This window comes from Galeopterus variegatus, unplaced genomic scaffold (genome assembly GCF_000696425.1).
Source record: "Galeopterus variegatus unplaced genomic scaffold, G_variegatus-3.0.2 Scaffold2927, whole genome shotgun sequence".
Lineage (NCBI taxonomy): Eukaryota > Metazoa > Chordata > Mammalia > Dermoptera > Cynocephalidae > Galeopterus > Galeopterus variegatus.
In genome coordinates, this window is record NW_007729038.1 from 195,015 (window position 1) to 211,618 (window position 16,604).

Sequence of the window (16,604 nt, forward strand, 5' to 3'; positions counted from 1 at the left end):
CCTGCTTCCACCCATCTGGACCTCACCCGATACTAGCACACCTCATGGAAGGTGCCTTAAATGCTTTCAGGATGAAGGGACTAGGAAATTCTGACCTTTTCAACTATGAGGTGTGGTTGTTCCCCGATCAAGAGAGGGCATGGTGCACAGTCCCATGGGTCTCCCCTGCCACTCTCTCTGTCCTGCCAGCATGCCAAGCTCTTAGCTCATCCTTGAGCCTGCCCAGCTCCCACCTCCAGGCTTTCCTCCCTGGATTGCTGGTCCCCAAATGCTGTAGACTGAATGTGTCCTCACAAAGTTCAAATGTTGAAACCTAACCCCCAATGCAATAGTATTAGGAGATGGGGCCTTTGGGAGGTGATTAGGTCATAAGGGCAGAGCCCTCATTAATGGGATTATTTCTCTTATAGAAGAGGCCCCAGAGAACTCCCTCCCCACTTACACCATGTGCAGACACAGTGAGAAGGTGCCATCTATGAACAAGGAAGCAAGGCCCTCACCAGAGACCAAATCTGCCAGCGCCTTGATCTTGGACTTCCCAGCCTCCAGAACTGTGAGCAATAAATATCTGTGGATTATAAGCCACCCAGTTTATGGTATTTTGTTATAGCAGCCTGAATGGACTAAGACACCAGATATCCTCATGGCTCGTTCCTGCACTCAGAGAGGCCCTCCCTGAACCCCTTAACCAATGAGGGATCCCCGCCACTCTTTCACCTTACCCAGATTCACCTTTCTTCAACAAATGTATTCCCACCTGGCCCTATGTATCTCTTTGCTACTGCCAGTCCCCCACTAGAAGGTAAAGCCCATGAGGGCAGGGGTGGTTCTCTGCTGCTACCCCAGCCCCTAGGGCAGTGCTGGCTCAGAGGAGGACTAGTATTTATGGAAAGAATGAGTGAAGCTTGAACAGCAACAGAAATAGAAAAATGGTGGATGAAGTTCAAAAAATGCAGGAAGATGAAAACGTCAAGCGTGTGTGTTTGGGGGCGAGGTGGGCGGTGGCTGTTGCTTCTGCTATGTTCATCAGAAGTCAGATTCAGGAAAATGGATGGGATGAGGGTGAATGAAGGACAAGCAGCTGATGGGCAAAAATGGCGGCAAAAGAAAGACAAAGGAAAAAAAAGAAAAAAGACACATAATCTGGCAGTTCCTGAAATGGTTATACTCAAAAGGACTTTAATGAGGTTGAACCTTATGAAATTGCCAATTATTCAACCATTTTGACCTACAGAAGTGACTGTTTTATTATTATTCTTATCTTGACAATGTGTTGCTATTTTAGAAGCACAAATTCCCATGCAGCCCATCACCAGAGTAGTGTTGGTGTACAAGCAATTTGGGGGATGGGGTGGTGGTGGGGTTTATCATTAATCGCCATATTACAGGTAAGGAAATAGGGCACAGCTATGACAGACAGAATGAGGATTCTGACCCAAGTCTGTGTGGTTTCAAAGCCCGTGTCCCCACTACTACACCATTGCTTTTGACAGCCCATGAGGCTAAGACACTAAACAAGCTCCTGGGGTCACAAATAGAGTCTCCCCAGCTGAATCAGACCCAAGCAGGCACTGCCCGCGTCTACTCCCTGGTGGCAGGTCTATGCAGTCAGCCTTGCCCTTCCTTGACTGCAGGAAGTAAGTTAGGGCTTCGTGAAATGAACAGAAGATAGCAAACTGCACTGGGTTTTTATATTCTCCAAAATGTTAGTGTTTTTTGCCATCAAAACTACAGCGGCTAACTGAGTTCTCTAAGGGATGGCATTTTATTTATCACCATATCTCAGAGACCGGCACATGGTGGGTGCTCAACTTTAATGGCTTCAGATCCACAAAGCAAAACTTACCTTTGCAAGAAATGCTCATATTTCCGCCGGTACGCAAAGCCGGCCCGTCTCACCCGCAGGTGCTCCATCAGCCCCAGGTACTTGATCTGATGCCTTATGAGGAATTCATCAAACTTGCCTTTGGAGAAACAGAAGAGAGAATGACAACAAAGGACCCCGTGGCTCCATTTCAACCAAGACAGACCAGAGGCTGCAGGCTGATGATCTGTGGCCTGGCCACAGACACATTTTGTTAGGCCTTAATTGTGTTTTCTTTCTTTTTTTTTTTTTTTGTGTGTGTGTCCTTTTTGAGACCGGCCGCACTGCGCTCAGCCAGTGAGCGCTGTGAGCGCACCGGTCATCCCTACATAGGATCCGAAACCGCGGCGGGAGCGCTGCTGCCCTCCCAGCGCCGCCCTCTCCCGAGTGCGCCACGGGCTTGGCCCCTTAATTGTGTTTTCTAAATGGGAGAATTTTATAGGAAATTCTAGATTTCTGGCTTCTCCTGAAAAATCATGAGATCTAGCCATCCTGGGCCCAGACTCCCATGTGGCAGGAACTGTCTGGAAGGGAGCAGCGCTGCCACCCCTTTAAACAGGATGTGCCTTCTCCAGTGTGCCGCAGTCTCCTCTACTCCCTATTGCAACACAACCAGGTTGCTTCACTCATTTGCTCTTCCTGCCTGGCCTCTGTAAGCCTCTGACCATGCAACTTCATTATAGACCATGGCAAGAGCTTAGAAAATCCCCAGTCATGGACTGTTTTGGAAGACTGATCACTGGCTGGAGAGAAGCCACATTGCTTCCCCTCCCCTCTTGCCTGGCTCAGGTGTGTTGCTCCTGAAACTGGCCAAGCTCTAAGCAATGCTCACTCTGGACCACCAAAGGAACTCCTCTCCCAATTTATTTACCTGCTATTGTTTAAAAAGGAAAATGATTCACGGACAGAGGACAATGAGCGAGGCTTTTAGGATCTAAACCCACTGCCATCTTGGTTTGCCACCCAGCCTCTTTTCCCTGAACTCAGCATCCAAAACGATTCACAACTCACTGGGTTCTTTCCTCTCATTGGGCTTGATGCAACGGATGTATGAGGGTTCCTTAGAGATGAGAATTTCCAGAAGGCTGCTCAGACTGTTCTTAAACTGAGTTCCCACCTGCAGAGAGAGAGGATCAGCTGAGCAGACATTGCTGCTTCCAATTAATTACAGAGAAGACTGGTTAGGACACAAGGCTCCAGCCCTTTTGACCCAAACTCCTGAAAGATTGTCCTACTTGCTACCATTTTGCCCATGAAGAGGAGGCTTTAGATGTCCTCACCTGAGAGGCCAAAGCTTGGTCTGGTCAGGTGGAAGCTGAGCAAGCATCTGACCAGGATGCCTTACTTGCTAGCAAATTCATGGTGAGAGCCTTGTAGGGACCAGCGCCAGAGCTGAGCCTGTCACCCTCCGCCACCTTCCCTTCTTCCCTGTCGCCCTGCTTCCTTCATGACACTTGTGCTGTGAGTTCTTTATTCACTTGGTGGCACTTTCATCTACCCTCTCCCACTAGATTGTAAGCCCCTTGAGAACAGGGGCTTTGGCTGGCTTGTTATTGCTAACCCCGAGTCCAGCGCAGTGCCTGACACACAGTAGATGCTCAATGAATGTCTGCAAATGAATGAACTGCTCCTAAACTTGGAAAGTATGTACTTGGTAGAATCTGTTACAGAGGGATCCTTCCAGAAAAGAGGGACAGTGACTTAAAAAGTGAAACTGGGGGCCGGCCCATGGCTCACTCGGGAGAGTGCGGTGATGATAACACCAAGGCCATGGGTTCGGATCCCATATAGGGATGGCCGTTTCGCTCACTGGCTGAGCGCGGTGCTGACAACACCAAGCCAAGGGTTAAGATCCCCTTACTGGTCATCTTTTAAAAAAAAGTGTAACTGGAGGTTCCTGCACTCTCTGGATGATTTTTGTTCCTTTTCCAATTCTGCACAAGCATTTTCCCCACTCACTGTGGGCGGCCTCCTCCGGTTTTCTAACTCGGCCACCAGGAAGCATTCCCTCAGGATGCTGTTCTTGGACCTACACAGCACCTGTAAGTGAAGAGAAATGAGCACCACATTTGCTGTCTCAGAAATCACTGCCAGGCTTCAGGAAGGCTCACACAAGTGAGTAACAGAGCCATCTGTTTCTTGAGCACTTGAAGACATTCCTAGCATTAAAAAGAGGGGAAAAACACAATCATGCATGGAAGAAAATGTCCAAACACTATATCCATTCCCTCGTCTAGTTGATGGGGCCATCTAGTTTTTCTCTGATGTGATGAAGCCAAAACATTCCGTCCAGCACATCTGCTACAGAAATCAACTCTTTGAGAATGATCGCCAAGATAATAGTATTAAGTGGAACAAGTAAGATGCAGAACCGCATGCACATGTGTGTGCTATGACTGTGCAAAGAGAAAGAAAAGGGGGCAATATGTTTACACCCACCCACTGGAAGGACGCACAATAAACTGGTAAGAGCCTGGCTCTCAGGAGAGAGACTTGGTGACATGGGGCCAAGGACACTAGCTTTTGTACTGTTTGGTTTTTTCCCCCATGCACATATTTTTGAAAATAGCCTATATTACCCAAAGTCCTTAATTTAAAAAAAAAACCCTTTATACAAAACAAATTTCCTTTATATGCATACAGTGGAATATTATTCAGCCTTAAAATGGAAGTTCTGATGCAAGCTACAACGTGGATAAACCATGAGGACACTATGCTAAGTGAAATAAGCCAGTCACAAAAAGACAAATACTCTATGATTCTATTTATATGCGGTACCTACAGTAGTCAAAGTCATAGAGACAGAAAGTGGGATGGTGGGTGCTGGGGCTGGGGGAGGGGAATGTGGAGTGGGTGTTTAATGGCTATTGAGTTTTGGTTTTGCAAGATGAAAAGTTCTGGAGATTCGTTCACAACAATGTGAATGTACCTAACACCACTGAACTATTTACTCAAAAATGATTAAAATGGCAAATTTTATGTTATGTATATTTTGCCACAATTTAAACATTTTTAAAAATTGGAAAAAATTTTTTCTGTTTAACCCATCCCAGTTCTAAATTGACAATGGCATAGAAGAGCAATATGCAGGTAGGAGAGAAAACAATTAGAAGTGATCCATGTAAATGTCAAAAGGAGTTCAGGGCACCTCAACCCAAGCTGGTGAAGTGAGAGATGCATAGACGCGTGATCCATGTAAATGTCAAAAGGAGTTCAGGGCACCTCAACCCAAGCTGGTGAAGTGAGAGATTCGTAGATGCACGCTCGGTAGATTGGCTTGTGAAGGAAATAGCCACGGCCCACGGAGGAGAAAACCACCTGAGGAACACGGTCTCCCCTTGGTTAGTCAGGCACTACCACTCCTGTGTCATTCACAGCAATTCCATCAGCAGGGCATCGTCAGACCCATCCCACCAATGGAGACATCTGCCACAAGATCCCCAGCCAGGAAGGAGTGGGCCTGAGACAGACCCAGAGAGCAACCGTCTGGTGCAGATAGGTAATTAGGAATCACTCATCTACCCTGAATCTAAAGAACTTGGGACGAGTCCTAACAGTGCTAGAGAGAGCTCAGGAAGGGCAGAAAATACTCCTGAGATGAACTGTTTGCCTTTCACTTGGAAAATGTCACCTTTAGGGTTAAGGTTTTTATAAACTAAGCTAATTAAATAAACTCCAATACTGTACAAAATAGTTAAATATTTCAATACAAAATAAAGGCTTTACAGTTTTCTCTGATTGGTGAGATATATGGAAAGAGACTGGGAATTTTATCAGCACACTATTCCCACCTAATCCAGCTCCAGCCCCACCTCACGATGTGACCTCACATGAGCTATGACTTCCCTAGGTCTCAGTTTCTTAATTCTCAGGTCATGTCACCCCAGATATTCCCACTTCACTGGAATAAGACCTCTATACCCTTCCCTGTGGACCTCATCCTGTAGAGCTCTCGGCCCCTCTCCTAACATGACCCCCTCTCTAAATACATGTTGAGCTTATCCAGGCCACAGGACCTTTGCACATGCTGGTCCCTCTACCTGGAATAATGCCTGATCTTACTCATTCTCATTGGTGAGATATATGGAAAGAGACTGGGAAAATCATTCTCATTCAGGTTTCAGCTCAGAATCACCCCCACAGGGATGTTTTCTCTGATCACCTAAACTTATTTATTTATTTTGGCAGCTAGCTGGTACAGGGATCTGAACCCTTGACCTTGGTGTTTATAAACTAAATTTAAAATGTCCCCTTCAATAACTATTCCTCTTCATAGTAGTGATCACTGATGGATAATTTATTTGTATATATATTTTTTCTGCCCCCTCCCACCCCCAACTGTCAGCCCTGCAAGAACAAGGACTGTGTCATGTTCACTGCTAAAACTCAGAGCCGGCACCCAGGAGGGGCACTGCACACATACACGAACCAGTTTGTTGAGGGAGGCATTCGCACAGATAATCTTCAATGTCTGTTCCAGCCGTGGTATGCTGGACTTCTAACACAATGCACGGAAGAGGAAAATCCAGAAGGCAAAATCTACCCCCAAATCAGTGTCATGGATGATATTTCAAAACCATGAGAAGTAAATGGAGTTCAATCTCAGACTTACTTCCTTCAGATGTCTGTAAAGGAGATCATTGTTTTTTTCCAAGAATCCTGTAAAACATTGAGTAAAACATTTTTGAATCAATGGTAACTAAATGATATTATAAAGTCAAAACCAGCTAAGACAGACATGCATCAAAAATATCAATTGTACAACCTTTTTACATGACAAATTGGAGTTAACAAAACTAACTTTTTTATGGTGGTAAAATATACATAACATAAAATTTACCATTTAACCATTTGTAAGTGTACAGTCAGTGGTAGTAAACACACTCACATTGTGCTCCTGTCACCACCATCCATCTCCAGAATTTTTTCATCATCCCCAACTGAAACTCTGTACCCATTGAATAAAAACTCCCTGTCACTGCCTCCTTCGGCCCCTGATAACCACTATTCTACTTTCTGCCTCTATGAATTCACCCAGGAACCTCATAGAAGTGGAATCATATGGTACTGTCCTTTTATGTCTGGCTTATTTCATGTAGCATAATGTTCTCAAGGTTCATCCGTGTTGTAGCATGTGTCAGAATTTCATTCCTTTTCCAGGCTGAACAATGCTTCATTGTTTGTATGTACTACATTTTGTTTATCCATTCATCTGCTGAGGGACCCTTGGGTTGTTTCCACCTTTTCGCTGTTGTGAATAGTGCTGATGTGAACATGGGTGTACAAATATCTGTATGAGTCCCTGCTTTCAATTCTTTTGGGTATATACCCAGAAATAGTCCAAACTAACTTTTTATTTTATTTTTGGGCGGCTGGCTGGTGCAGGGACCGGAACTCTTGACCTTGCTGTTATCAGTACTACGCTTTACTGAGTAAGCAAAACTAACTTTTGGTAGAACCTTTAATCCAGTAATACCACTTGTGGGAATTTGTTATATGGATATGATGTGTAAAAATGGGTCAAGGGAAATATACAAAGATGTCAAATGCAGTAGTGCATATAAGAGAAAAAGTTGGAGACAACCAGTGTCCATCAGATAGATGTCAGGACACAGCCATCTGAGGGCAGTGCCTGCAGCCTTTCAAAAGAAATGCTGCAGAATCTGTGCTGCTCAGAGAGAAGATGACGGTCAATGGCAAAAGGCACAGGACTGAAACCCAGCTCTGACACTGAATGGCTTTGTGACCATAGGCACGTTACTTTACCTCTCTGATCTCAGTTTCCTTATAGATTTAAAGGAGAATAATACCATTTCCCACCTCAGGTCTCTGTGAGGTTTAAAATGACAGCAGAAAGCCCTCGGCCCATCGTAAGTGCTCAATGAACATCAGTTAGAATCCAAATGATCTCCCCCACATGCATTAAGTGAAAAATGCAAAATAATACCACGAAATAACAGTTTGTGTTATTGAAAAGAACACGTGTGTGTCTCAATATTTGTAGGTATATACCTAAGACATTTCTATTTTTCTTGAGGTAATTACAAGAAAGTGTTGACTTTTTGTGGTTACTTCTGGGAGACACTAGCAGTAAAAGTTTTATTTGAAAAGAAAAACTCTTTTTAAATAAGCCTATTAGTTTTCCTTCAGTACTTTTCTGTGCTGTCAGCAATTTCTAGCTTTATTTTTTACACAAAAATCAGGAGATTATCTGCACAGAGAAATTCGTCCTGTTCTAAAATTTTTTCTCTTTATACCACTTTGCATTTAAAGAAAAAAACTAATACATGTTATATCATTTTTTAAAAATTTCTAGAGAGAGGAACTTATTTAGAAGTAAAAATAATTTTGAACCAAAAGTACAAGCGACAAAAGGAAATAAATTGGACTTCAAAACTAAAAATTTTGTGCTTTGAAGGATACCATCAAGAAAGTGAAATAACAGCCCATAGAACTGAAGAAAAGATTTGCAAGTCATATATCTGATAAAGGTCTATTATCTACAATATATAAAGAACACAACTCAATAATAAAAAAAAAAAAGTGCCAGGTGCTGCACTCAACAAAAAACAAAAACAAAAAAGCAAAATGAAACCACCAATAACTGAAATTTTAAAATAGGCAAAGAATCTGAACAGATGTTTTTGTAAGGAAGATGCACAAATGGCCAATAAGCACATGTAAAGATGGCCAATATCATTAGTCATCAGGAAAATGCAAATCAAAACCAGGATGAGATACCACTTCACACCCACAAGGATGGCTACAATTAAAAGACAATAACAGGTGTTGGTGAGGCTGTGGAGAAACTGGAACCCTCATACACTGCTGGGGGAAATGTAAAACGGTACAGCCACTTTGCAAAACAATTTGGCAGTTCCTTAAAAGGTTAAACATAGAATTATCATATGGCCCAGGAATTCCAGTCCTAAGTATATGAGTATACCCAAGAGAAATGAAAACATATGTCCACACAAAAACTTATACAGGCATGTTCATAACAGGATTATTCATAATAGCTAAAAAGGTGTAAACAATCCAAATGCCCATCAAGGACTGATTGATGAATTAATCAACAAAATGTGGTATGTCCATGCAATGGAATATTATTGGGCAATAAAAAAGGAACAATGTCATGGATGAACCTTGAAAATATTATGCTAAGTGGATGAAGCCAGACACAAAAGGCCATTTACTGCATGTCTCTATTGATAGAAAATGTCTAGAACAGGCAAATCTATGGAAACAGAAAGTAGCTCGGTTTGTTGCTTAGGGCTCTGAGGGGTGGGACTGAGGGCAGTGAGGGCTAATGGGTACAGAGTTTCTTTTTGGAGTGACAAAATGTTCTAAAATTGTGGTGATATTTGCACAACTCTGTGAATATACAAAAAGCCACTGTACACTTTAAATGGTGAAATTCAAGTTCACCCACATTCACATGGCACGTGAATGATATCAGAATAAAGTGGTTATATATAAAAATACCCAATAAATTAGAAAGATTTTTTCCAAATGACATGCTTGAAGATGAGGCTAGGGAACGTTTGAGATGGCTGTGCAGTGTTTTTTCAGTGGACTCGCTGCTTTTTTTTAGGACACTGGGCTCGGTGCACACACAGGGCACCTGCATGGCTGTGACCCGCCCTGCACGGTCACTCACCCTTGGTGCAGTATGTGACCTCTCCTGCATAGTGGAGGAGTCGGAACTCCATCCAGCCAATCCTCTTTCGGCCCTTGGGACCAGCCAGCTTACGGCTATAAGAGAGAAATAGACATGAATTGACTGCAGGAAAATGGCACTAATATATAAAGCAAAGAATGAGAGAAAGTCTTGGATAAGTTCGTTAGGAACATGAAAATCCACAAAAGGCCAGCACAAAGTTAACCACATACAGAGGCTCCCAGGAAGCTTTCTGCACCTATTTCATCTTGCTACAGACCAAGGTCTCTCTAAGATTAGATCCTTCCTTCTCATAAATTCTGAGTAATAAAAATACACATATGAGCACAGAAACACATGTATCTGTACAATAAAATCACTTCTATTTTTCTAGGTGATAACTAAGAAATAATTTTTTTTCCTTTTTGTCTTTCTTCGTGACCAGTAATGGGATCGCAACCCTCGGTGTCGCGCCCGTACCGCGACCGGCAACGGGATCGCAACCCTCAGTATTGCGCCCGCACCGCGCTCAACCAGTGAGCGGACCGGTCTCTATATGGGATCCAAACCCTCAGCGGGAGCGCCGCTGCACTCCCAAGCTCCGCACTCTACCGAGTGCGCCACCAGGCCGGCCCCTAAGAAATAATTTTACTACCCCACATTTTTATGATGTTGAGAGACTAAAATATTCATGAAACATCATGTTTCAGATTCTGTGAGTCACGCTTTTTAATATAACTCTTTCTTGAAATATAACGTGTGTTTACAGCACACATATCCGAAGTGTACAGCTCCATGAATTTTTGTAAATTGAACACACCCACGTAACCAGCACCCAGTCATTCCCTGAGAACTGTAACCAGTCATCCCAGTCAACTCCCTGAGAACCTCCTTCTTGAGTTCTTTCCAGTCAAAACTTGACATCTAAGGGCATAAGTTAGTTTTACCTGGTTTTATACTGTATACAAATGGAATCATATAGTATGTACTCTTTTGTGTCTGGCTTATCTTGTTCATGTTTGTGTGATTTATCCACAGCATTGCATGTAGTTATAGATTATTCTTTCACATGGCAGTATTATCATTCCATTTGTGAATGTTCTAAAATTTATTTTTCACTCTTGATTCATAAAATCACATGTCCAGTAAGTGGCTAAGCTGGGATTTAAAACCACGTCTTTCTGAATCCAGAGCATATGCTCTTAAATTCTCTCTTCCTTGTGTCAAAGACTTACAAGTTAAATTTGTAGCTGATTTTCTGGGATGCTGTAATGCTCTATATCTTGATCTGCATGGTGGTTATGTGGATACACAACAAATATAAAAACTTATCAGTTGTACATTTCGGATCTACACATATCACCGTGTGTATTTTACACCTGAATTTTTAAAAAGAGACTATTTAATGCATATGGACATTTCCAAAACGTAATGATCATTGAATAAAGCAAGATACAAAATCTTTTTTTAAAGATGACCGGTAAGGGCCGGCCCGGTGGCGCACTGCTACAGTGCGCCGCTTGGGAGCGCGGTGGCGCTCCCGCCGAGGGTTCGGATCCCACATACAGACCGGTTCCCGCTCACTGGCTGAGCGAGGTGCGGGCGTGACGCCAAGGGTTGTGATCCCGTTGCCGGTCCCGGTCCGGTACAGGCGCGACACTGAGGGTTGCGATCCGTTGCCGGACATGAAAAAAGACAAAAAAAGGAATTAAAAAAAAAAAAAAAAAGATGACCGGTAAGAGGATCTTCACCCTTGACTTGGTGGTATCAGCACCACACTCTCCCAAGTGAGCCATGGGCCGGCACCTAAGATACAAAATCTTAAAAAAAATTCTATTGGGAATTCATTTGAGTTTGATATCTACTAACAAAGGTATGAAAATACATGAGTTGGTGTATCATGATGATAGTTCTGTATGTGAGGAAGTAGCTGTACATTTGAGGAGCACTATCCACATACGAAAGAAAATAAATATACAATTATCTGCCCCCATGCAACAGCTTGTCAGATGAAGAACGTACGTTTGGAAGTGTGCGTGCTTGCCGACTTTCTCTTCCAGTTTCTCCAGGAAACTCAAGTCTGTCGCAGGACCAGGACGAATACATTCTTCATCCTTCAAAAAAAAAAGAGAAGCCTCTATCCACAGCACCACACTCCATCAATTCAAGTTTAAATGCTTTTGCCAGCTGTGGCAGAAAGTACTGGACTAAAATACTGTCATCTCACACAAATCCAGGTGAACATTCTGGGGCATGGGGGGCTTATTTATTACATGTGCTCAGCTTTGCAGATTTGATAAGGGGACTGTGGGGCCCGAGGGACTGGAAATTCCATGAAAAGTCAACTCTCCCATCCATCTGACGTGCGTGCGTGCCTGGCAGGTATGGGTGTCCAAACCGCGCATGCCTGGCAGGTATGGGTGTCCAAACCCATGACTTTGGGGTTATATGGCTGCACTCCGACCAGCTGAGCTAACCGGTCTGCCCCACTGACCTGTATTTTCAAAGTCTTCCCCAGCATACTCGGTAGCTGCTGCTACCAGCTCACTTAGACACTCAACCTCATGCTCCCTTACGCGTGCATCTCTGACTGAGACCATGACACGTGCAGACCCTTGTAATAGGAACAGAGCCTTTGTGGAAAGAAGGCTATAAAACCAGTTGAGTCTAGCCTTTCATATTTTTCAAGCTACATCTTTCTATTTTTGGTCCTCAAGAATACCATTTAACTGACCATCTTAAAAAAATTTCAGAAGAAACAACCCCATAGCTTTTATTCAAATGACAACAACAGCAAGAAACCCTGGGTTGAGGTTGAGACAATTTTTATGAAGTAGCATTATGAAATGTTTTCTGATTTTATATGTTAACCAAATAGAAGCAAGTGTTTATTACTAAAATATTGTACAATACTAGTCTAGCAATCCACGTGGACATTAAAAGTGGAACGCACTTTCTGGAACGCACTTCTGCAAACATCTGCACGGCTTGCTCCTCACCTCCGTCAGGTCTTTGCTCCAATGTTACCTTCTCAGTGAGGCCTCCCTGACCATCTTCCCTAAAATTAAACCCCACCCTTGCCTCCCACAGCGTGCCCAATCTTCTCTTTCTGTTTTTTCTCCATGGCACAATCTATATATTTTGCCTACTAGGTGGCTTGTCTGTCTCTCCATGCTAGAACTGAAAGCTGCCTGAGGGTGGGGGTTTGGTCTGTTTTGTTCACACTGTGTCCCAAAGCACAAAGCAAGTGCTCAACTGAGAGTCTGAGTGCTTATCACGCATTGGGTATAGTTCTAGGTGCTCTGGGTGTATTATCTCACTTAATTTGTCCTTTTACCTCCTCTCTGAGGTAAGTGCTGTTATCTCTGTAGCCATTTAAAGATGATGAAATCGGAGTTCAGAGAGGTTAAGACACCTGCCTAATGTTAGCTACTGCTCTGGGTGTATTATCTCACTTAATTTGTCCTTTTACCTCCTCTCTGAGGTAAGTGCTGTTATCTCTGTAACCATTTAAAGATGATGAAATCGGAGTTCAGAGAGGTTAAGACACCTGCCTAATGTTAGCTACTAAGCAATGGGGCTGAGATTTGAATCCAGGCAGTGCCCATGTTCCCAGCAACTAATCACCACCCATTAATGTCCCTGCTGTGTTTTAGGGTGTTGGGTTCACAGAGCAGTTGGTGGCAGTGTGGGGACAGGAGGGTAAAGCAGACCAATTATTTTCATCAAAAGGGAAGCAAGCAGTGCTGCTGATGATCCCAAATAAAAAGCAAGGCAAGGAAATAATTTCTCATTTGCCTTTAGAATTTATTTTAAAAATTGGTGCTTGAATTTGACCAACTGTGGATTTGAGGTCACTGGTATTCTCGTAAGTCACAATAGTTGAAACAAGCCCATTCTGAGGACCCTCAATTCAGGATCGGCCAAGGTTCTTTGTAAAGCCTTCCTCTGTGTTTCCTGGCTTCCTGCTCAGTGCTAAACATGATAGCAGCCCCTCTTCAAGTGCCACCAAACACCTGCCCAAACTGGGTCCCCAAATTCTATGTCTATGAAAGATATACCTGCATGCTTTCATTTTAAAGGTCTTTCTGTGCTGTGTCCCAGTGGGCTATTATTTAGGCCTGAGAATCTAAAGGACAAGGAAAAGCTCAGCCTAAAGCTCCAAGCAAGAGTTCAGTGAACAAGGTCAGCTTGCACCTTCAATATTCCAGTACATTCCACTCTCAACCCTTTTGAAGCCTGGGAAAAAGTCCTTCCACTTGTTGTAAACGCTGGATGAATGGACTGTAAGTCAACATTAATTTTCTTACCAGAATGGATATGATTCCTTTGTGTCTCTCTTCTACCAAATCACAGATGATCTTGTTGTTGAAATATTGAATTGGTTCCCACTAAAATGACGAAGAGGAAAGAACTCTCCAAGAAGTATTTAGATGAGCATAAAATAGACTGGTTTTAAGTTGATTTTCCAAATTTTTTTTTCAAAATCTGATTTTTTTTATAACCAACCCTAAATAATACATTCTGAATATCAAAATAATTTCCCAGGAAATAAGTGGAAAAAGACTAAAAAATATTCCTTAGTATTAATCAGGAAAATCTCCAATGAAATGATATTTCTCAAGTAAATGGCTTTAGCTAGATTAAGAACTCAAATGGTCCATAGGGGCAGACAGGAAAAGGAAGAAAGAAAAAAGAAAGAAGAAAATCAAGTGGGGAGAAAACATCAAAATGTTTACCTCTATACCTTCCATTTCATATTCTGCTTGTTCTGCCTTCAGAGTCCTCTCTATTAACAGTTGTTGGAGCTTCTCATTGCAGTAATTTATACAGAACTGTTCAAAACTAGAGATGCAAAAGATTTAAATAACTAAAGTTATGCAAAGAGACCAATTTTTAAAAACCGTTTAAGGATGTTCCTTAATTAAAGAAAAAGCAGAGTTGTTATTAATAAAATAATTTACTAAATAGATAATAGAGTCAAGTTAAAATATGTTTGCATTTTTTATGCTTATTCCACTTCTAGAATGGTCTGTGAATTAGGGCTATGCAAATCTGGAGAATTTCTGGGGATGGGCACGTCACTTCTAAGAACGTTAGAGATCATGTAAACCTTGACTGAGACCTTAAAGAGGGACAAACGATGGGTAGGTAGGTAATGACAAGACTCACCCATTCCTGTCGAGGACTTCAAATCCATAGATATCGAGCAATCCAATCACAGTTTTCTTGGTGAAATCCTAGTCAAAATAGCACACACCATTAATGATTAGATCTTTTACTTTGTGATACTCAAAATCCTGTAGCTTCCCCAAAGCTGGGACTTGGCTATAAAGCTCATGCCTTCTCTCTCCAACAATGGCTCGCAGTGGGTGGGAAGAATGTGCCCAGCCTTCTCCTCCTGTCTGCAGCCTGCCCGGATGCCATCGCGGCTGCCATATCCACCACCTGAGCACTGCAACCTCCCCCTTCCGATTCACTTCTCTGCTTAAGCCCTCCTCAGCCTCCCAAGGCCATGTTCAACCCCAAAAGAAGAAAGAAAACGACCTATAGACAGCCAGGAAGACGCTTAGCCAGGTGAGAGGACAGATGGTACGGGTATCATCGTATAGAGGACCAAGTACTGTCAGGCAAGGATGGACAAAGATAATATGCTTTTTTTTTTTTTAAGGGACATAATTTAATATTCTGTATCAATGGGCTGAATCGCTGCCTCCCAAAGCTGTCTTTTGCATCCTGCATCTGGGAGTTTCAACATGTCCTTGTACTCCACCCTCTGGTATCATTTCCTTAATTTCTAGCTTTGAAGAAACTTCCTTTTTTATTTAAATAATTTCTCTTAAAAAGGAAACGTGAACTAAGTGTGAGTTTAGAGCTCTAGTTATATATATATATATTTTGACATATTAAAATATATTACTGCTAAAATAAAAAGTTTCAGGGCTGGCCAGTTAGCTCCGTTGGTTGGAGCATGTTGCTGATAAGACCAAGGTCAAGGGTTCAGATCCCTGTATGGGCCAGCTGCCAAAAAAGAAAATAATAATAATAATACAAATAAAAGTTTCTGAGTACACCTGAAGCCATCTGGCTTACCACAAGTGCTGTGCCTACCACACTTTGGGATACTCTGTAAAAGCCACTCAGCATGCATTCCTGTGACCTGCTGTATGCTAGACATTGGAAATGTGGATGTGAAAAGATACCATCTCTGCCCACGAAGAGCTCACAGTCCATTCTCATAAATGCTTTATAATAACTGTGGTGATTATAAAATATGACCACGTTAGGGAGAGCAAGTCACCCAAAATGTGTTGACCAACCTTGTTAACTAAGGAGGAATTGATTTTGTTGACCAGCCAAGTAAATGTCCTTCCATAAACAGCCTTTGCCATTGCATCTCTAGCATAGACAGAAAGTTCTAGTATCAATGGGCATATCACCTGAAAAAAATGACAAGGTGCATTGTTAGACACGAAGAAAAAAAGCTCCCTGAGTTTTTTAGTCTTTAATGGTGACTGGCAAAGGATACATGTGGGGGAAATTCCACTACTGCCTGTTGTCATTCACACAGTAGCTATTTCTTGAGTGCCCACTGTGTGCCAGGCACTGTGCTGGGCTGCTGAGATATAGCCTTGACCAAGACACACAGTCCCGGCCTTCCTGGGCTCACAGTTCAGTTGGGGGTGGTGGTGGGGGTTGGGACACAGGGGAGACATCTGAAGAATCACACAAAGAAGATTCACGTTGCGAGTGGAGTGTGACATGTGCTATAAGAAGATGCAGATGGTGCTTTGAGGCAGGCAGGGGTGGATGATCTGGGAAGGCTCCTTGAGGAAGAAACCCCTGGGAACTGAGGAAGGGGGAGAAGTTAGCTAGATGAAGCATAGGGAACAGTGTTCCAGCAGAGAGAACAGCAGTGCAAAGACCCCATGGAGGGAGGACGTGGTGAGTGTGAGGCATGGAGTGCTAGCGTTGGTGCGATGGTGGTGGTGGGAGTGGCGGGGGAAGATGGGCAGGACACCCTGGCAGAAGCTGGACCACTCAGGGCCTAGTGGGCTGGGTTCCAGGTTTTGGCCTTCC

General features: G+C 43.0%; 1 protein-coding gene across 1 annotated transcript in view; it reads right to left on the reverse strand.

Annotated features, from left to right (window-relative positions):
• The window catches only part of MYO1H (myosin IH), a 40,590-nt gene that overhangs the window by 12,264 nt on the left and 11,722 nt on the right, over positions 1 to 16,604 (reverse strand). The window contains exons 9-18 of the mRNA XM_008583487.1: positions 15,845 to 15,964; positions 14,697 to 14,764; positions 14,264 to 14,369; positions 13,835 to 13,915; positions 11,547 to 11,638; positions 9,525 to 9,619; positions 6,477 to 6,523; positions 3,824 to 3,904; positions 2,876 to 2,981; positions 1,847 to 1,964 (exon numbers count right to left, since the gene is read on the reverse strand). Coding sequence (XP_008581709.1) covers positions 1,847 to 1,964; positions 2,876 to 2,981; positions 3,824 to 3,904; positions 6,477 to 6,523; positions 9,525 to 9,619; positions 11,547 to 11,638; positions 13,835 to 13,915; positions 14,264 to 14,369; positions 14,697 to 14,764; positions 15,845 to 15,964 — 914 coding nt within the window. The remainder of the gene's footprint in view (positions 1 to 1,846; positions 1,965 to 2,875; positions 2,982 to 3,823; positions 3,905 to 6,476; positions 6,524 to 9,524; positions 9,620 to 11,546; positions 11,639 to 13,834; positions 13,916 to 14,263; positions 14,370 to 14,696; positions 14,765 to 15,844; positions 15,965 to 16,604) is intronic.